The sequence below is a fragment of the Mesoplodon bidens genome (genome assembly GCF_964165515.1).
Source record: "Mesoplodon bidens genome assembly, chromosome: 7".
In the NCBI taxonomy this organism is placed as follows: Eukaryota; Metazoa; Chordata; class Mammalia; order Artiodactyla; family Ziphiidae; genus Mesoplodon; species Mesoplodon bidens.
In genome coordinates this window covers 30080948-30102531 of record NC_138164.1, presented here as the reverse complement: position 1 = coordinate 30102531, position 21584 = coordinate 30080948, and the positions used below count along the sequence as shown (strand labels likewise).

At 41.5% G+C, this 21584-nt stretch overlaps 1 protein-coding gene and 1 long non-coding RNA gene across 3 annotated transcripts in view; one reads left to right on the top strand and one right to left on the bottom strand.

The window, feature by feature from the left end:
* Positions 1-4300, bottom strand: part of TMEM123 (transmembrane protein 123) — a 78208-nt gene extending 73908 nt beyond the window's left edge. Inside the window, exon 1 of the mRNA XM_081239464.1 lies at positions 3998-4300. Within this exon, the coding sequence (XP_081095590.1) occupies positions 3998-4097 (100 nt within the window). The 5' untranslated portion in view covers positions 4098-4300. The remainder of the gene's footprint in view (positions 1-3997) is intronic.
* A 97-nt stretch (positions 4301-4397) lies between these two features.
* The window catches only part of LOC308619776, a 279938-nt gene continuing 262751 nt past the window's right edge, over positions 4398-21584 (top strand). For both annotated transcript variants that reach the window (XR_014016225.1, XR_014016226.1), the window contains exons 1-3: positions 4398-4561; positions 5038-5186; positions 20079-20289. This is a non-coding gene — a long non-coding RNA (uncharacterized lncRNA). The remainder of the gene's footprint in view (positions 4562-5037; positions 5187-20078; positions 20290-21584) is intronic.

The following is a 21584-nucleotide window of genomic DNA, read 5'->3' as shown; positions in this document are numbered from 1 at the left end:
CATGCCTAACTGCATACAATTGAGAGAAGTGGGTTAGGATTTTCATTTAAAATTGCAAGCCTTCTCAGTATAATTCTTTGAATTTTTAGCTAGTACCTTAAATTTTGGAAAAAGTTTGGAAGAATTCTATGCCCCAGTTAAGCAACTTTTAAGAGTGGGTTATTCATCTTTGGTCTTTGTATAATGGAAGATTAACATATATACTACATGGGAGGCAAGTAAGTTTATTTTTATTTTTTATTTATTTATTTTTTTGCCGTACGCGGGCCTCTCACTGTTGTGGCCCCTCCCGTGGCGGAGCACAGGCTCCGGACGCGCAGGCTCGGCGGCCATGGCTCACGGGCCCAGCTGCTCCACGGCATGTGGGATCCTCCTGGACCGGGACACGAACCCGTGTCCCCTGCATCGGCAGGCGGACTCCCAACCACTGCGCCACCAGGGAAGCCCCCGGCAAGTAAGTTTATTATTATGTATTTTTCACAAAGATAGTTTTCCCCTGCCCAAAAAACCTTCAAAGTACAAAGAAAGTAAGCAATAACAACTTTGAAGGAGCTATTTTTAATGTGCAGTTTCTTCCTCTTGCTGGAACCATAATCCATTTATCACAAAAGGATATAGTGTGAAGATTAAACTTGAAAAGATCAAGGTCAGTAGACTATACACATGTATTTAGCAGCAGGTAGCAAATAATTGCCAACATTATTAAGGGCTTACTACATGCCAGGCCTCATGGGGAGCATGTAACTTGCATTAGCTCATCTAACCCTCACAACAATTCTGTGACAGGAACACTGTTGTGTAGTGACAGAACTGAGACCCAGAGGAGGCCACCCAGCTAGTAAGAGGCAGAGTCTGGATTTGGACCAGGCTGTTTGATTCCAAAGCCTGTACTTGTGAATGCCAAAACGGAACCGTTGATTTTCTGCTATAAACCTGCTTCTGCCCCAGTGTTCCCAGTTGTTGCATTACCAGTTGTTCAATCCTAAAACCAAGAGGTCATCTTTTGATTCTTCCTTCTTCCTCACTCCACCATGCAATCCATTAGCAAATGATTTCAGTTCCACCCCCAAACAGAACTAGACTCTATCTACTTATCTCCATTACCACGTGCCTTCATCTTTTGCCTAGACTGCTACGAGAGCCTCCTGTTTTTGTCTACCTGCTGTTGTCACTCTTATGAGGAATGATTTCCTGGCAACCCTTTTTTTTTTTTTTTTTTTTTGCTTGAGGAAGAAGGCAGAAGCAGCGTTCTTTCTAAGCTCTTTCTAGCTTTAGGACCTCTTCTCCTCTTTTCAAGAAATACTTATTAAGTACCTACTATGGGCAGGCACTGTTTCTGTGTCCTAAGAGATAAAGAATGTCATGGACAATCTAAGTACAAGGAGGCTGATGCTTTACCTGACAAAATGACCAAGTATTAAAATAGAATATTGCACTAAATAGAAGAAAGTTAAATTCATGAAGTGGCATAGGCTCATTAAAGATTAATTTCATATCCTAATTGGCTACCCGTTTTGGTGGCTTTTGAAGCCTGGGAATCACTTTAGAAAGTCCCTGTTATTTGGATTCCCCCTGCAGGCTAAGAACACTTTAACTAGGGCTTGCCTATGGTTTGATAGATGTAATCTAGAGAGTCAGAAATGGCCATCTCTTAGCAACCTGTTTGAACTCTTTAATGCAGCATTTCTGAAGCCACCTTAATCCTTGGACTTTTCCATTTAAGGGTCAATAAAGTCCTTCCTGTCCCCTAAGGCTGTTTAAAGTGGGTTTCTGTCACTTGCCACCAAAAGTCCTGATTAATAGTCTCCCCCACCCTATGTCTTTCATTGCACTACCACAATCTATCCTGTTTGCTAGCTTGCTAACTTGTTCATAGTATCCCTCCTCCTTCAACTGAAGCTATTTATGAAACTATGCAGCAGACTGTGAAGGATATTTTAAAAGAAGAATTTCAATAATGTTTTTAGCTTCTCCCACAATATTCTGGGCAATGACAGTATTGTGGATAAAAGTATTATCTACTTGAAGAGCCAACATCACCTACTGTAGCTTAGTGGCAAAATGGTTAATTGAGAGTTTGGATTCTGGCCTCTGAAATCAAACATGTATTAGTTGTTTCACTTTGAATAAATTAGGTAACTTCTAAGCCTCAGTCTCCTCATTTATAAAATGGGGATAATACTGTGAGGATCCAATGGGATAAAGTATGGACCTCAATTAGCATAGTGTGAGGAGCACAGGAAAAGTGTCTAGTAAAAATTAGCTATATAAGCTCTAGTATGACAAAAATCACTGTACTTCATAATGATACTTTATACAGATTACAGACTGCATATAAAGACTAGGACAACGTTTACTTGCTCTTTTGAGACATCTTCTATAGAACCTTCCTTTACTCTAGTTTCAAGGTGACCTTATAGTCTGCAGAAATGGATTCCAGCTCACATTGGTTATACTAGTTCATGAAGTCAAGGCTTTCATATAGTAGAGCATTCCAAGTTTTCCAAATAGCATTAACGTCTAGTGAGACATCAAGTAACAAACAGAACAGTCAAACAGTGAGTATTAAAACAGGGCAAAAAAAATCTGTTATGAGGGCAAAAGAAAAGCAAGCACACTCAGTTTCTCTACTCAGTAATTCTTTAGAGAAACAATAAGCAGGTATACTTTCACAAAGTAACAAAAAAACGGAGACCAACTCACATAAATATTGGCATAAAATCAGCAGCAAAATATACTGTTTAATTCCAGATAGTTCACTTTTACAATAAAATACCTCATAATATTGAAAATATGACGGACATGATTTTACTGATCATTCTTTCCTGAAATGATCTCAAAATTAGCTCTACAAAGCCAGTCTGTCACATGTGCAATTCAGCAAACAAAAAAATTCAGCAAAACAAACGAAAACTGTTATTGTCTAAGTCACCCAGATTATTCTGGCAAAAGCAGGTGTTGTGCCTGAACCGTCTGGTTTTGCAAACTGCTGGATAAAACTAATGTAATATACAGTGGATAGAATTTAAAACCAGGGAAAACTTGGGTCATTTAAACTAACTTATTCTAGTTTACTGACCATTAATCAGTGCCCTGACCTCTATAAGAGTTGACAAAGAGAAAACAGAATTTACACAGCAAATCAGTTTTCACGACTTTATCCAAAAAGTCCCCAAAGGGCCAAGGGCCTAAAGGGACACCTCCACTTCCCCCAGAAGAGAAATGTCAAAATCATTTTGTTATGATTTTACTGACGACGCCGTGGACTCCTAACAATAGTGCAGCTGTGATCGTAAGGCTGCACAGCTGATATGCGCCTCGGCCCGCCTGGGCCGGTGTTTACGGTACACGAGGGGCCGGTAGCGCCCATCCACAGAAGCACAAGCATCACCTGCGCCCGGGAGAGCTGTCCGCACCCCAAAAGCTCCCAACCAGCTACACTAGCCCCAAAGCGGCTGGGGTCCTTAAGACTATAAATAATTGGTTTGAAATTACACAATTAGGCGATGAAACGCCGGAAAACGCCTAAAAGGTTCCGCAACTAACCGGTAGACATGTTTGCTCAGGAATCGGTAGACATATTTTTCAATCCATCTAATCGTTTACAAAAGGAAGGCTTAGATAATCTCTAACCTCCCAGGAAAACATTAACTTCGGGGAAAGACTGTAACAACTGAGTTGAACCCCTGCTGAAGGCCCATCCTTCGGTAACTCAACAGGTTATACGCACTCCTCCAGGCCTGCGTCCGCTGCTTGCAGAAAAACGGAGGGGAAGGACTGGAGCATTTCTTAAGCAGGCGGCCTTGGGGCAGGTGGGGGACTGGCCCAAGTCTCAGTTTTCCCCCTCATGGGGCCATCAGGTCACCTCCAGGTCTGCCCCGTGCGTTCGGCCTAAGACTTGCAGAACTTTCTGCACAACCAGATCCAACTTGTAAACTCCCGATGGGCAGCGCGACTCCTCCCGGAGCCGGGGCTGGCGACCCCCGCAGCCACTTACCCTCCGGGTCTGTGCTGTCGGCGATGATCTTCAGCAGCGCTATCCCCACCACGACCCCCAGGGCCAGCACAGCCAAGATACCTCGCGAGCCGAGTCCCATTGTTCCGAGGCAGGACGCGGAGGCCTCGTGGGTTCCCGAGGAGGTGGCGGCCGCGCTGGTTAGAGATGTGCCTTGGCGCACCCGAGCCCGCCCCGCGTCCCCTTCCGCCGCGCACGCCTCGCCTCCCACCGCCTGCCCCCCAAAGACCAAATAGGGCGCGGGAGCCTGGCCCGGAGAGGGCGTCGCGTGCCTGCCCCGGCGGCGGGACGGGGCGGGGCTGAGGCGGCGGGGCGGGGCCGACACGCGGGGGCGGGGTTTGCGATTCGAAGTACCCGGACCCTCCTAGCCGTTTCCCGCTGTGACGCGCGCACGCGAGCCTTCGTAATGCTCGAGCAGTTTTCCGTTTTTTTCGGAAAGGGCAGTTTTGTTTTTTTGTATAGAAGCGAGCACCTCTGCCTCTCCCGATACCGAGTACGCCGGGCTTTGCTGGGCCCGGAAGGAAGTCTTTGAAGAGTAGTTTTCAGGTGAGGCACGGAGGCTGCGTGCGGCTCAGAGAGGGAGAAGTCGCAGGCGAGGACAGCATAAAGGGAGGTACAGGAAAGAGGGTTTTTTTCCTCCGAGTGACCCAGCCTAAGATGGGGCGGGGGTGAGGGGCTCGACAAATTCATTAAGTGCATACGTAAAACATTCATGATCTCTATACCCCAAATAACACCTCATCCTCTTCCACAGGTTCCCTGCTTCTCTGGCTAGCTAACGTGCCTAAAGAGATTATCCGAGTGGACGCGGGGGGATGGTGGCGGGGGGACTTGGAAGAATTGGTAGCTATTCATAGGCAAGTATAGCCAGCAAGGCCGAGGTTGCATACGTCTAACCTAGTCCCTTTCCTCCTTGGTGTCTGCTGTCCCAGTTCAGATGGATTAACCTGTTTTGGATAGTTTTTGGCTAAGTTCCTCTTCAACCCTTGGAGCCAATTCTACTCACCTGTCTTGACTTGCAGTGCTCCTACAGATTGCATTTTGTTTTTGCTAAGAAACTCCGAAGTGACCTGTAGCAACCCGTGGCTGATGCAAGAGAACGACAAAGATTGAGTCCTCATTTGGGTGGGAAACCTTCAGTTGAAAAGGATCCAGGGCACTTAAAATCCTGGTGAGTCCACCCCCCTTCCCAACACTCTAAATGTTGCAGATCTAAATGTTGTTGATTCTCTTGGTAACTGACCCAGATTTCATGACATAAGGGCCACGATATCACAGCTGTATTCCCAAAAATATGTTATGAGAGATAGTACTTTCTGATCTCAGGTAAGGCTATCAATGTAGACATGACTAATCATAGGGATTAAGTGGGGCAGTCTGTCCTAAATTTTCAGACTCCCATCTGTTGTTTCAACCAAACTTGGAAATACTCATTGACATCCACCATGGGCAAAAAGCAAGCACTGCACATTTAGCTTTTGGTTACTCATTTGATTGGGGAATCTGGTTTAGGAATAAATTGTTCTGGTGACTGCCTATGCCTTTGTTCAAGCACTTCACAATCCAGGCTCAACTTGTCTTTCCAACCTTGGTTTGGCTACCAATGAACAAGGGTGCTCTCTGGTTCTTTGGCATTTGATAGGAGTAGCAGCAGAGATGGCTGACTTTGTTGGCAGCACTGTCAGCAACAGCAGTTTCTCAGTGGTTGCAAGATTGAGTTTCCGATGCAGAAGTGGCATGGGTGGGGAACTGCAATGGAGACAGTTTCCTCACTGGACTAGTTCTGCATTGATTTTGTGCATTATTCCTGGAGGCCTAGCGTCTGCCATGATTCTCTTTACCTTCCAGTAATTCTGAGAGCCACCCAATATCTTCAACATGCTCCTTTTCTGCTATATCAGCAAGAGTTAGCTCTTCTTTCTCAAAACTAAGAATCCTGACTTTATATGGTTCATTATGTCTTTTCCCCATAGTAGGCTACAATTTCCATTGGTAAATTGGTAATAGCTGGTAAGGCATCTTTAAGCAGATGCTTTACCAGCTATTTACTGAGTGCTTACTGTGTGATGGGCAGTGTCCTAATAGAGCTTACAATATAGTGGCAAGACAGATACATTGACAGTTACAGTCTAGTAACTGAAACAGAGTGTGATTAGAGGCTATGATGTAGTCATGGAAAAGCACACATTGAATCCAGGGTCTGTATCTTTATATTTGTACTTGAGGGTATAACACACTTCCTATCACATAGAAGGCATTCAGTTTCTATTCGTGGAATGAATTTTAGGTGGAGATAAACAAAGCAGCAAAACTCTGGTAATCTTCTCCCTCAATTATGTCCTTTTTAAAAATCCATCCTGTATTTCCCGTATGTCTGTACCTTTGGCTTAAGGTCACCTAAGGGTGCACCAGAGATTGGAACCATCATTTATTCGTTAATCCAATCAGTCAGTATCCAAAAATTTATTGCACACATGACATGTACCATGCACTATGCTAGGTGCTAGGAAATAGCAGTGAATAACACTGATCTACCTGATAGACCAAGTGAGTGGTTTCAAAGTGAGTTAGTTTCTGGATAGGAATGGCAGAAACCACTTCTGTTATGACTGTACAAGAGATATTGAGATTTCATGTTATTGCACTGAAACTTACTTATATCCCACAGTAAGTTTTTATTTGTAAAAAGAAAGAGGTGATAGAGGAAGGCTCATCCGGTTTGATGTCCACAGATGATTATTACTTTCTAGCTATGTATAAATCAGTCTGTTGATAAATCCATACTTGCATGAGGAACAAATCAGAATCTACCTGGCTTTGAGACCGTGAGGTAGCTGCAAATAAGGCAAGGCAGTGGAAAGATTTAACACAAGAGTATAACGTGGCCTGTGGCCATTTCCCTGTTTCTGCCAATTTCCTGTCAACTTCCATTTTAGCAGATTGACAACATGTTATAAACTGTGATTAAGTCTTCACAATGAAAGCTGATTTTTTGGGTCCTTTCCCTCTTCTGCACCCTTGCTTCCTTTCCCTATATATTAGAGTCCCTGTTTTTCTCACACCTTCTTCTTCCCTCTCCTTTTAGTTTTTCCTTCTTTTTTTTTTTTCGTCCTTGAGGGTACAAACGGCAGCTAGTGTGAATCTGTTCAATTAATCCACCCCCCCCAAAAAAAACCCCCCAAAACCTTACTGGGTATCTTGTGTTCAATGCTACATAGGATTCTAAGATTAAGACAAGAGCAAAAATAAAAATAAAACAAGCAAAAAACCCCCCCAAGTAATGGTAAAGATAAACAGACAAAGAAAGACCAATGAGCTCCACAATTGGATTTTACTTTTGAGACAAGGAGGTCAGAGAAGAGAGTTCTGGGTGGACTAAAGTTTTAAGGAATGACTTCTCAAAAAGGAGTTGGAGAGTTGTGTCTGAATCTGAAGGGTTTGGTTGGGAGAGAGGTGGTGATGGTGAGTTTTCAGTAAGGATCTGGCAGGATTATGTTGTGCTATGAGGACAGTAGGAAGGTGAGATCTGAGTTCAGAGGTTTCAGTGGAGGGCACTAGGAAGTCCCATGGGCCTTTCCGTTGTTAGTCCCAGGTTATTTATCAGCTCCTACTTCGACTCTTTTTGTTTCTTCTCTATAGGAGGCCATAGGGATTCAGCATACTTTCCTTTCCTGTTTGAATTCACTAACGCCTACCCCATTCTTTGGTGTTCTTATTTCTTCAAGACTTCATACGGAGTTAGTTGCAAGTCCCCATGCCATTCTATAGTAAGAGGTAATCACGATGGAGAAAACTGACAATAGATAAAATAGCTATTGTGAGGAAGTTAAAGAAAAATCTGAAATAAAGTTCTTAGACATTTTTTTTTTAAAGAACTTCACATTACCTTTTTATTTACTTATTTATTTATTTTTGGCTGTGTTTTGGGTCTTCGTTTCTGTGCGAGGGCTTTCTCCAGTTGCGGCGAGCGGGGGCCACTCTTCATCATGGTGCACGGGCCTCTCACTGTCGCGGCCTCTCGTTGCTTAGCACAGGCTCCAGATGCGCAGGCTCAGTAGTTGTGGCTCACAGGCCTAGTTGCTCCACAACATGTGGGATCCTCCCAGACCAGGGCTCGAACCCGTGTCCCCTGCATTGGTAGGCAGACTCTCAACCGCTGTGCCACCAGGGAAGCCCCAAGTGCTTAGACTTTTGATCCCTGCTCAGTATTTCCTATCTCCCATATAGGAAATGGAAGAGTAAGGCTTACCATCCATTCAACAAAAGTTTGAGCAGTTGAAAACATACATACACACAAGAAACAACTAGAAATGTGTCATGCTGATAAAACACAGCAATGTGATGGAGAACAACTGGGCGGTTACTTTAGAATAAATAGGTAAGTCCTCTCTAAGTAGGTAAAAGTTAAACTGAGTCCTTAAAAGGAGCCATGTGAAAACCAGGGGAAAGTACATTTTAACCAAGCTTGGTGTGTTGCGGAAACAGAAAGAAAGCAAGTGTGGCTGAAGCAGAGAAGTATAAAATGAGGTTTGGGGCTTTTCAGGTGAGTTGGATGTTAATTTAAGTATGATGAAAAGCCATTAAAGAGTAGGCAGTGGCATTTTATGATTTATATTTTTATAAAAGATTACACCAGCTGCTATAGAGAGGAACAAGAGTAGAAACAGGAAGTGCAGTTAGAGGCTGATGCATGGTGGGCTTGAACTAGGGTAGAAGTAGTGAAAATGGAAGAACTGAATGAATTGGGGATGTGGATTGAGTGTGGAGTCAATTGGATGTTGTGATTGAGGGAAAGAGAAATTAAGGCAAAATCCTAAGTTTGTGGCTTGAGAACTGGATGAGTGGTAGCTCTACATCCCTTATCCTGGAATATTCAGTCACACTTTCTGAACTCCGTCCCACTGTCCTTCTGTCCTTCTGAGTCTCTGCATACAGAGATAGCCAGGGAGAACAAAAAGTTTCAGTGATTCTCTGTTGGTACCTACTCGACCCATGTCAAGTAGTATTAAGTGTTACTTAAGTCTGCTGTCACCTAGGAGTAGTGCACTTTGGGTATTACTGGACTGGGGGAAGAGATGAAATAAGAAATATAGTTAAACAGACGTAACTGTTGTTTGGAGGACCATATCATAGTGTTGGGGAAAGAAAGCAAAGACTCCAACAAAAGACCCCTCTGTACCAATATAGAAGAGAGAGAGAATGTAATTTTACTATTAGGTAAGCATTATCAGTGATAACATGCATATAAGATATCACAAAGGTGAATACAAAATTTGGAGAAATTTCCACACAGATTTATGCAGAAAGTAGAAGAGAGAAAAATGAAAACTTATCTCTGTGAGAGACAAGATGATGTACCCTGTAATTGTCTCATTATACCCATGAGAGACCTCTGAGCTAATTCCAGAGTAAATGTTTACAGTTTCAAGGGTCAGAAGGCCTGCGACTCTGCTTTGTAAGATCAAAAGATCAGACCATTTTTATGAGGCCTATTATATGCCCTCAGGGTGACACCCCAAAGAGGAGAGGGTGGGTAGGCCGTGACTTCCAACCTCAAAGAAAATTTCATCATTTTACCTTTACAACTTGTCACATTTTTTTCCAAAGAACTTTCATGTAGCCCACCCCAAATAAATAATATATGAGAATTTCATTGCGTGATGAGAATAAAAGAAAGCCCAGTACATTATAAGATTTCTCCCACCTCCTCCGCCTTCTTCTCCCCAAGTCCTAGCTCTTGGGTCTCCTTCCAAGAGAGGGGCTGAGTGTGCCTGCTCTATTCCTGAACTTTCCTGAAAGAGAATCAGAGACTGAGGAGAGAGGGGCTGAGCTGAAGAAGTAAGAATGAATGCCAAGATGATACAAATGGCTGTAATTTTTGGCTGAAAGGAAGAAGAAATAGAAGATAAAGGGGATGAAAAGCAAAACCAAGAACCACAAGGGATGAAGCTGAGAGAGAATTTTTGGTGAAGATTTTGAGAATGGGCCTTTAAGTCAGCTGTGGACTTGAAATGTACTGAAGTGAAAAGAATGGGGCCAAGGAGGTTTTAAGAAGTACTGCTGGGCTTCCCTGGTGGCGCAGTGGTTGAGAGTCTGCCTGCCGATGCAGGGGACATGGGTTCGTGCCCCGGTCCGGGAAGATCCCACATGCCGTGGAGCGGCTGGGCCCGTGAGCCATGGCCGCTGGGCCTGCGCGTCTGGAGCCTGTGCTCCACAACAGGAGAGGCCACAGCAGTGAGAGGCCCGTGTACCGCAAAAAAAAAAAAAAAAAAAGAAGTGCTACTGTGGGTTACAAGTTGAATTACCTATAGTATTCAAGTAATGGAAGTAAAGATTCAAATGACTTTTAAATTATCTTTGATTATAGAACCAAATTCTGTGGAGTGTGAAGCCCTGCCAAGACTGGGTCCGCAGGGCCTGAATTGGGTTACCCCTTATGGAGACTCTGAGGGGTGTTAACCTTGAAGATGGTACGAAATCAGTAATAATCATTCAGAAGTTCTTTACTGAGTACCAACTGTATTTGTAGCACTCTATGAGGCACAGAGGGAGAAACAAAATAGTGCATCGTGTGGCCATGTCCTTGGAGCTTTTACATTTAGGTAAATAACTCATTTCCATGTGGACAGGTAAGTAAGAACATACCACCAAAAGGGGTGTCATAAGACTGTGAGGGCTGAGACTTGGTAGGAAGGAGTGCTAACTCTATGTTGGGTGCTTTCCTAGACTGTAATATCTACTTTTCCTTATTCTGTTTTTTAAGCTTACTCCCCAAATTGTAATAATTTTCTTAAGCTTTAAGATTCTATAATTTCGACCATGTATACCAAACAAAAACACCATGTTTAGGACAACAAGCATGGAAAAAAGTACTAAAAAGTGAGTATTTTTCAGGTTGACAGTTCTCTAGGTGACCCTTTCTTTTTCCTTTCCACTTTTCTGAATTTTCCAACTCCTCTAAAATAAGTCTTTATTGCATTTCAAGGAATTTTTTTTTAAAAAAGACCTTAGTTCAGAATGTTAAGACTAATAATGATACAAAAATGTTTCTATGATTATTGTACAATTAGGTACTAGGCTTAAGACAAGTATGACTTATTCTTCTCTTAGAGCTTAGACCTGAAGAAGAAAAACAAAATTCTCTCCATTATGGAGAGCAAAATCCAGAACTTAATTCAAATTCTTTCTTCCAGTATATCAATTGATCTATTTCCAATGACCCACTCTTTGTGTAGACAATACTGCCATTTGCCTAGTCATCTGAGTTAAATCCTAGTGGAGTTAACCTTTGAAAGAGGACTGTACTGGGGGTCAAGATACTTGGTTTCTGTTGTCAGCTCTGCAGTTGACTTTCTGTGTATATGGTCAAGCTATCTAACAAGTTTTACCCTTGCTTTCTTCATCTTAAAAATGAGGGATTTACCCTATCAAACTACCACTGGCATTTTTCACAGAACTAGAACAAAAAATTTCACAATTTGTATGGAAACACAAAAGACCCCGAATAGCCAAAGCAATCTTGAGAACGAAAAATGGAGCTGGAGGCATCAGGCTCCCTGACTTCAGACTATACTACAAAGCTACAGTAATCAAGACAGTATGGTACTGGCACAAAAACAGAAAGATAGATCAATGGAACAGGATAGAAAGCCCAGAGATAAACCCACGGACATATCGTCACCTTATCTTTGATAAAGGAGGCAGGAATGTACAGTGGAGAAAGGACAGTCTCTTCAATAAGTGGTGCTGGGAAAACTGGATAGGCACATGTAAAAGTATGAGATTAGATCACTCCCTAACACCATACACAAAAATAAGCTCAAAATGGATTAAAGACCTAAATGTAAGGCCAGACACTATCAAACTCTTAGAGGAAAACATAGGCAGAACACTCTATGACATAAATCACAGCAAGATCCTTTTGGACCCACCTCCTAGAGAAATGGAAATAAAGACAAAAATAAACACATGGGACCTAATGAAACTTAAAAGCTTTTGCACAGCAAAGGAAACCATAAACAAGACCAAAAGACAACCCTCAGAATGGGAGAAAATATTTGTAAATGAAGCAAGTGACAAAGGATTAATCTCCAAAATTTATAAGCAGCTCAGGCAGCTCAATAACAAAAAAACAAACAACCCAATCCAAAAATGGGCAGAAGACCTAAATAGACATTTCTCCACAGAGGATATACAGACTGCCAACAAACACATGAAAGGATGCTCAACATCTTTGCTCATTAGAGAATTGCAAATCAAAACTACAATGAGATATCATCTCACACCAGTCAGAATGGCCATCATCAAAAAATCTAGAAATAATAAATGCTGGAGAGGGTGTGGAAAAAAAGGAACACTCTTGCACTGCTGGTGGGAATGTGAATTGGTACAGCCACTATGGAGAATGGTATGGAGGTTCCTTAAAAAACTACAAATAGAACTACCATATGACCCAGCAATCCCCCTACTGGGCATATACCCTGAGAAAACCATAATTCAAAAAGAGACATGTACCAAAATGTTCATAGCAGCCCTATTTACAATAGCCCGGAGATGGAAACAACCTAAGTGTCCATCATCAGATGAATGGATAAAGAAGATGTGGCACATATATACAATGGAATATTACTCAGCCATAAAAAGAAATGAAATTGAGCTATTTGTAATGAGGTGGATGGACCTAGAGTCTGTCACACAGAGTGAAATAAGTCAGAAAGAGAAAGACAAATACTGTATGCTGACACATATATATGGAATTTAAGAAAAAAAAATGTCATGAAGAACATAGGGGTAAGACAGGAATAAAGACACAGACCTACTAGAGAATGGACTTGAGGATATGGGGAGGGGGAAGGGTAAGCTGTGACAAAGTGAAAGAGTGGCATGGACATATATACACTACCAAACGTAAGGTAGATAGCTAGTGGGAAGCAGCCGCAGAGCACAGGGAGATCAGCTCGGTGCTTTGTGACCGCCTGGAGGGGTGGGATAGGGAGGGTGGGAGGGAGACGCAAAAGGGAGGGGATATGGGAACATATGTATATGTATAACTGATTAAATTTGTTATAAAGCAAAAAAAAAACACATTACTATATATAAAATAAATAAACAAGGACCTATTGTATAGCAAAATAAAAAAAAATAAAAAAAAAATGAGGGATTTACATGCATTGTTGGTAGGAATGTAAAATGGTGTGGCTGATGTAGAAAACAGGTTGTCAGTTCCTCAAAAAGTTAAATACAGAATTACCATATTACCCAGAAGTTCTACTCTTAAGTATATACCCAAAAGAATAAAAAATGGACTCAAACATATTTTTATACAAATGTTCATAGCAGCATTATTCACAATATCCAAAAGGTGGAAACAACCCACATGTCCGTTAACAGAGGAATGGGTAAACAAAATGTGCTATATGCATACAAATGGTTCTGAAGACAGTTCCATAGTGGCAGCAGAGGGGGGTTCCCCAACAAACAATGCTTTCACACCAGTTAGGTATCCTGCAATTTAACTCAATTTTGATACTTCCTACCAGGAGATAGCATCAGATTCCACAGGTCAGGGGCTCAGTTCTACAAGGCTACCCTGTGCTTCACATTCCAATCAGAAGTCCAGATTGTTACCTGTGCTTCTGACCAACTGGCTGTAAATCAGAGGTTCCCATGACCCCCTCTTTGGGTTCAATTTGCTAGAGTGGCTCACAGAACTCAGGAAACCCATTTATGTACTAGATTATGGGGTTATTATAAAAGGATATAACCCAGGAACAACTAGACAGAAGAGCTGCATAGGGCAAGGTATGGGGAAAAGGTGCTGAGCTTTCATGCCCTCTCCAGGTGTACCACTGTCTCTCAAATCACATGTTCACCAAGCTGGAAACTGTTCAAACTGTGTCCTTTTGAGTTTTTACAGAGGCTTCCTTAAATACTCACAGTTGATTAAATCAATAGACATTGCTGATGATTCAACGTCTAGCCCCTCTCCCCTCTCTGGAGGTCAGGGGGATGGAGCTGAAAGTTCCAAACCTCCAATCACAGGGTTGTTTCCCCTGGCATCCAGCATCCATTCTTAGGTGACCTAGGGGCATTCCAAAAATCACCTCATTAACATAACAAAAGAAGCCTTGATTTCTCACACCACTTAGAAAATTCCAAGTGTTTTAGAAGCTCTTGTGCTAGTAATGGGAACAAAGACCAAATACATATTTCCTAATATGAATCACAATATACAATGAAATATTACTCAGTTGTAAACAAGAATGAAGTTCTGATACATGCTGTGCCGTGGATGAACCTTAAAAGTATTTAGCTAAGTGAAATAAGGCAGACACAAAAGGACAAATATTATATGATTCCATTTATGTGAGGTACCCTGAATAGGTAAATTCATAGAGACAGAAAATAGATCAGAGGTTACCAGGGACTGGGGGAGGGTGGAGTGGGGAGTTATTGTTTAATGGGTACAGAATTTCTGTTTGGGGTGATGAAAAAATTTTGGAAAGAGCTGGTGGTGATGGTAATGAAACTGTGCAACTCAGACTGGGACTTGAACCCATGTCCCAGGACTCGAACCCAGCCAAAACCTAGATTGAGACTTGAACCCACATCTTTTAATTGAGATCACACATCTGGTCTCAGGACTTAATGAAGCTCAGGTTCTTGATGTCTCATTGCAAAAAGAATTCAGTGAGAAACAAAGTGATAGGTAAGAAGTGGATTTATTTAGAGAGAAAAATACTCCACAGACAAAGTGTGGGACATCTCAGAAGGCAACAGGCCCCAAAATATGGCATGGTTAGTTTTTATGGACTGGGTAATTTCATAGGCTAATGAATGAGAAGATTATTCCAGTTATTTCAGGGAAGGGGCAGGAATTTCCAGGAACTGGGCCACCACTCACTTTTCTTTTTTTTTTTTTGAAATTTTGGATTTTATTTAATTTACTTTTTTATACAGCAGGTTCTTATTAGCTATCTTTTTTTTTTTTTTTTTTTTTTTCAGTACGTGGGCCTCTCACTGTTGTGGCCTCTCCTGTTGTGGAGCACAGGCTCTGGACACACAGGCCCAGAGGCCATGGCTCACGGGCCCAGCCGCTCCGCGGCATGTGGGATCTTCCCGGACCGGGGCATGAACCCGCGTCCCCTGCATCAGCAGGTGGACTCTCAACCACTGCACCACCAGGGAAGCCTCTAGCTATCTATTTTATACATATTAGTGTATATATGTCAATCCCAATCTCCCACCGCTCACTTTTTTACCTTTTATGGTTGGCCTCAGAATTGTCATGGCGCTGGTGGGTGTGTCATTTATATTGTTAATGTATTACAGTGAGCGTATAATGAGACTCAAAGTCTACTGGAAGTCGAATCTTCTGCCATCTTGGACCTAGTTGGTTCTAACCAGTCCTTGTCATGTCCTATGGCTATGTCAGTTTTTTAAAGCTTGTGCTCTGCCCCTTTCCCTCCTGCTTCATTTGCATAGCATTGTCGATGTATTAACGCCACCAAACTGTACACATAAAAATAGCTAAAATGGCAAATTTTATGTTCTATGTATTTTGTTACCATAAAAAATTGATATTTTAATGAGATTTTTAAAAATATGTTTGAACTCTAATGTTCTATAATACCATGGCCAAAGTATTAATGGAAGAAGAGGGAACTGATCTGGGTGATGAAGGATGTGTCTGTCAGAATTAGTCCACTAGAACTCTATGGAGACAGTGAAACCCAAAAATGGCAAATGGGAGGCTGCAGGCCACACCCAGCTAGGAGATGTGTTTTGTTTGGCTTGTGCAATGTTTACCAACATAGCATTTATTTATTTATTTTGAAAAATATTTATTTATTTATTTATTTGGTTGCACCAGGTCTTAGTTGTGGCACTTGGGCTCCTTAGTTTCGGCATGTGGGCTCCCTAGTTGCGGCAGGTGGTCTCCTTAGTTGCGGCTCACCAGCTCCTTAGTTGCAGCATGTGAACTCTTAGTTGTAGCATACACATGGGATCTAGTTCCCTGACCAGGGATCGAACCCAGGCCCCCTGCATTGGGAGTGCAGGGTCTTATCCACTGTGCCACCAGGGAAGTCCTCCAACATGGAATTTAAAATTTTAAGAAATTGGTTGTTAAAATGTAAAACCTGGGTATTGCTATTAAACCTTGCTATTAAAAATTCTGGTTTCTGGGCTTCCCTGGTGGTGCAGTGGTTGAGAATCTGCCTGCTAATGCAGGGGACACGGGTTTGAGCCCTGGTCTGGGAGGATCCCACATGCCGCGGAGCAACTAGGCCTGTGAGCCACAACTACTGAGCCTGCGCATCTGGAGCCTGTGCTCCGCAACAAGAGAGGCTGTGATAGTGAGAGGCCCATGCACTGTGATGAAGAGTGGCCCCCGCTTGCCACAACTAGAGAAAGCCCTCGCACAGAAACGACGCAACACAGCAAAAATAAATAAATTAATTAATAAACTCCTACCCCCAACATCTTTAAAAAAAAAAAATTCTGGTTTCTGATTTCCTTTGAAATATTAGAAGATATGATAACACCAGATCTGTCTTCTCACTTAGCTGTAGTTTTGAAGTAGCTGCTCCCTTTAAGCAGTACACACTCTCCAAATAGTCCATCTGGTCCTTGCTGTCTTATTCCCAGCTGGCCTCATTAATCTGTTACTTGCCAGTCTCCTCTGGCATTTGTATTTGTGGCCCCTAGCATAAATCAATGATCAGGTGAATTACTTCTGAGAGCCCTCTGCTTGGTTTGTCAATTTCTTTTAAAAAAAGTGTTGTCAACTAAAAAAAAAAAAATACACAACCTAAAAGTTGAAAATTATGTTTTATTCAGTGGACTTACTGAGGACTTAAGCCTGGGAAACACACTCTCAGATAGCTCTGAGGAGCTGTGCCAAAGAGGTACAGGAGTAGCCAGGATATATGAGTTTTTGCAAAATCCAGGTAGTTGGAACATCAAAAGATTACTGTTAATTAAAGAAAACCAGACATCTCAAGTTAGTGAATTTAGCCCTTCTTTACGTATGGGAAGATGCAAGAGCCTGGGCTCATTAAAATCATTCCTTTGATATGCACCTTAACTGTTTAGGGCCAGTATCCTGTTCTTTCCCACCTTGAGTTCCCTCAGGGTGTACACTTAGAGGTGTCTGCAGTTGATGGCTTGATGGCTGCAGCATCCTTTGTTTACTGATAACAGGTGACATTCTTCGTACACAGTGTTAAAGAAATTTCTTTTTTCCTTTCCTACCTCTTCTAAAACATGGAATGACTGTTTTATGCTACCACATAAGGTTTCAGGTTTTGGTAACTGACACAAATACGTGTGAATAATTTTGTGAGCATAGAGTTCTAAAGAATACTTAAAGAGAGAATTCATGCATGCAGTTCCTGAAAGTTTGATCACTGCTTTTGTGAATCTTCAAATATTTTATAACTACTTTAATTGGGTTTATTTTTTATTTCAGAAAAGTCAAAAGTATTACATTGATGTTGCAAGAAAATTTAAACAATGCACGGAAATACACAAAAGGAAAAGCCCTTCCTGCTTTACCTCGCTAGGGGTAACCGCAGTTAGCAGTTGGGTGTTTTTCTTTCCAGACCTTTGTTTTTGTTTGTATGTTTGTTTTTATTTTTGTTTTTGTGCATAGAGTTATGTAGAAATTTGTGTTTTTATATGAACACAGAAACATGGAACACGTCTTTTTTCCTCACAAAAAAGAAATTATACTACATTTACTGCTTTGCAACTTGCTTTTTTTTTGACAATATATTGTGATCATTTTCCCATACCTACACATATAGATATGGTTCATTCTTTGTTATGGCTATATAGCATCAGAGTATGAATATAATTTACTTAAACATCTCACTTTTGACATATTTAGGTTATCTCTGATTTCTACTAATACAAATTTAATGGCACTGTGAACATTCTTCAGCCAATATCCTGGCAATATGGAAAAAGTTATTCTGAAGAGTAGATTCTTAAAAATGGGCTTATTTAGTAAGGAATGTGTGTTTTAAAAATTTTGATCAGTATTGTAAAGTAGTCTTTAAAATTTACATTCCCACCATTGCTGACACTGAATATTATCTGTCTCTTTGCCTTTTGCCAGTATCGTAGACAAATGATGGTGTCTCATTTTGTTCCATTTGCATTTCCCTCTTTATTAACTAAGATGGCACATCATTGTCTATTTCATTAGCCATTTGTATTTCCTTTCCTGTGAACTATCTGTTTTTGTCCTTAGTTGCTTAACTCTGGTTTGATCTATGCACATGAAAGTATGTAATCGGGAAATAGATCTGTATGTCTGCATACTAAGAGAGGTTTCAAAACGTGGCTCCTGGCTTGCAGTGTATGTATGCTCTGTTCCTTACTAGTGTGTTAGCTTCCTCTTGTTGTGGCTTGTAGTTATACCTGAGTCAACCATCAGACAAGCAACATCTGTTTTTTGCCCAGAACAACGAGCTAGGTACAGTGTGTATCTTAAAGAGAAATAAAATAAAACAAATGGGTCTCTTACTGGCCTTTAGAAGATCATGATCTAATGGATGTGAAATGTACATGGAGGCAAGTACAACAATAAAAATGAAAATTCCTTGCCTTTGATCAGTGCTTTACAGTTTAGATTCTTTTGATAAAGAAGACAAGAACATAAATAGTGAAAATATTAGATTAAAAAAGTTAAGTACTATAACATTGTAATAGTGGTTTGGGGGATATAGAGATAAGTTGGGAGCATGGGGCTTGGGATTGTGGAACAGCAGAGTATTCCAAGAAGGACAACGGAGAAATGAAAGATGAGATGGAAAGGATTTTTATGGGTGGAAGAAAACCATGTGAAGAAACAGGACAAAAGGGTGAGAGTCTATCTTGGAAAGAAAGATCAGTTTCCTTTGGATTTGAGCATGGCATTTGGAAAGCTTGGGAAGTGACCGTAGGAGTGAAGAATCCCCTACAAACATTTTTCTTTGAGTATCATACTCTTGTTAACTCAATATCAAGGTTATATCATAATTTTTTTATCAGCCACATCTCACTGCTGGTTTATGTTGAGTTTGAGCGAAACTTAAATCGTCCGCTGTTTTCACACAGACCTTGTCTGTGACCACAGAAGGAAGATGCCATAACTGAACCATCCTGTCCCTGACCTTCAGTCTCACTCACATCCATTAACTCATTGACTCCTTCATTTGTCTAACCTTTACAACATTCCAAAGACAGGTATGGCCCACCCGCTAAGCATTAGGACCATGCTAGGTGCTGGGGAGACAAAGATGAACATGGCAAATTCCCTTCCCTGTGGAAGTTTCAGGCTGGAATAAGTGAAGCCCTTAAACACGTAGCTAGCTAGAACACCATAAGCATCCCAGTCTCAGAGATAGCATGTCCAGACCTGAATTAATTTGAGAATCTCCTGATCTTCATTCTTGTTAATGAGGACTAACTTCGCTGGGAGGGGCTGCCAAGTGGCCTGCTGGTACCTGAGACTCAAGGGACTAGTGAGATGAGCTGAGTCTGGGAGGTGGTAATTCCCATTCTCATTCAGGACAGCCTTAGTTTATTTCTATTGTATTTTGCTATATCTGTTCACAGACGATGAGTATGCTTCAGTGGAAGGAGGAAGTTTTACTGAGGCTTGAAACATTTTTTTTCTTGCTAACCAGGTGGTTCACATGACCCTCTAGCATACTAGAAAGATGGTGTGGCTCTAATGATGGAGGCATTATAATCCAATCTATTAAACCTATTTCTCCTTTGAAGATACTTTTGTTCAAATTGCTTGGTTTTGTATTATTTGTTTTACTAATACAGAAATCCAGCAAGTTCAAAACGTTTTCACCTAAATAAGTTTATTATTGTTACATTTATAATTTACATATCAAATAACTCAGATGGTGTGAATTCAGATGGCGTGAATAAATAAAACTTTGGCTTCAGGATTAAGGAAGTAAATGAATAAGTGTTAGAGTGTTGTGTTAGAAGGCCTCATTTCTGCCACTTCTAATTGTGGAGCCCAAGTCACAAACTTATAGCCCCAATTTCCTCCTAGGTAAAATGGACAGGATTCATTTGACAAAGGAGTCTTTAATGTCCTATCCAGCTGCCAAAACAACAGCAACGTGGAACCAAACCCATGAATTCAAGGGATGAAAGCGTGAGCTGACTCCAGAGATGTGCTGCCCCCTTCTTGGTTAAACATACTCACTGTGAGGTCTGACAGCCTGACTTTGAATCCGGGCCTTCCTCCATCACAAGCCTAAGTAAGTCCCCTTATGCTGGGCTGCACCCAGCAGGCCTGCAAGCACTGTACTTGCCCAGCCTCAAGACCGAAGGAAGAGACCAGAGTCAGCAACAGAGACATCAATGGTTTAATGGATGGGGGATCTTACATGTCTGAAACAAGGTCCTGGAGTGACACCCCACCGTGTGCAGCCAATGGCCGGCAGGACATGGCAGCAGTCTTCGCTTCAGGGGAGAGAAGGTTACGGGTCAAAGGAGGAATTGACATCAGGTGGGCTCACTGGTTACCAGGGAAACCAGCAGAGGAGCGCTCTCCTCATTGCTCCTTTGATAAGCTATCATAGTGGAGATGTTTTGATCGAAAGTTTTGAACTATCACTAGCTGGGACCAGGTGCAAGTATGTAGGCATTTACTGATTAGGATCTATAATTAAGAGGGAAAGTCAGTTAGGTGAGTAGGGTGTAGGTGAAGCAGGAACTGGTTGACCAGGGGGTGTACAGAAAGCAAGATACAGCCATCTTGGGTGGCCCAATCATATACTTTATCTTCTCAGAACTTCCATTCCTTCAACTGTAATATGAGAACAATAATACTACCTATGTCACAGTGACATTAGAAAAAAAATGAGATAATTCATAGAAAGTCCTCACTGTTATGCCTGGCACAGTAAGTGTTCAGTGTTAATTCTTTTATATAAAACACTTAGGTCTGGTTCCTCTAAGTTTCATATGGGTATGGCTTTTATATGGTTTCTGCAGCCAAGGAAGCACAGGCCTCTAGGATTATGTGAAAAAAAGTTACTAATTTATAAACGTTGTCACTGACAGGTGCCAGGTAGTTATACTAATTTTAATAATTTAATCATATTACTGTTTTAATGGTATAAAAATATAACACTATGTGGCAAGCTATGTTCTAAGAGCATTACATATATTAACTAATTCAGTCCCTAATGTTAAAAAATTCAGCCCAGTAAGTTTGAAGATCTAATTGGCCTTAACGAATGATTCATGAATCAGGCAGCATCCATCCCATCTAGAAAACAGAAAGGCACTCTGAGGAAGAGGTGTGGGATGAGGAAGCTATTAGCAAAAGAAAAGAAAGGATATCTTTTTGGGGGGAGGGGAGAGAAGGGCAAGGGTTTTATCATGTAGATTGCCTCTTATTCCTCTGTGGATGGGGGAGAATGGAGAGGTAATCTGTGGCAGATTACCTCCTTGATACCAGAAAATTCCAGACTGGATGATTAAGATTACATTTCTGGGGAAGGTTGAAACTGCAATTGGGTTAGGTATTAAATCTATGTTTGGCATC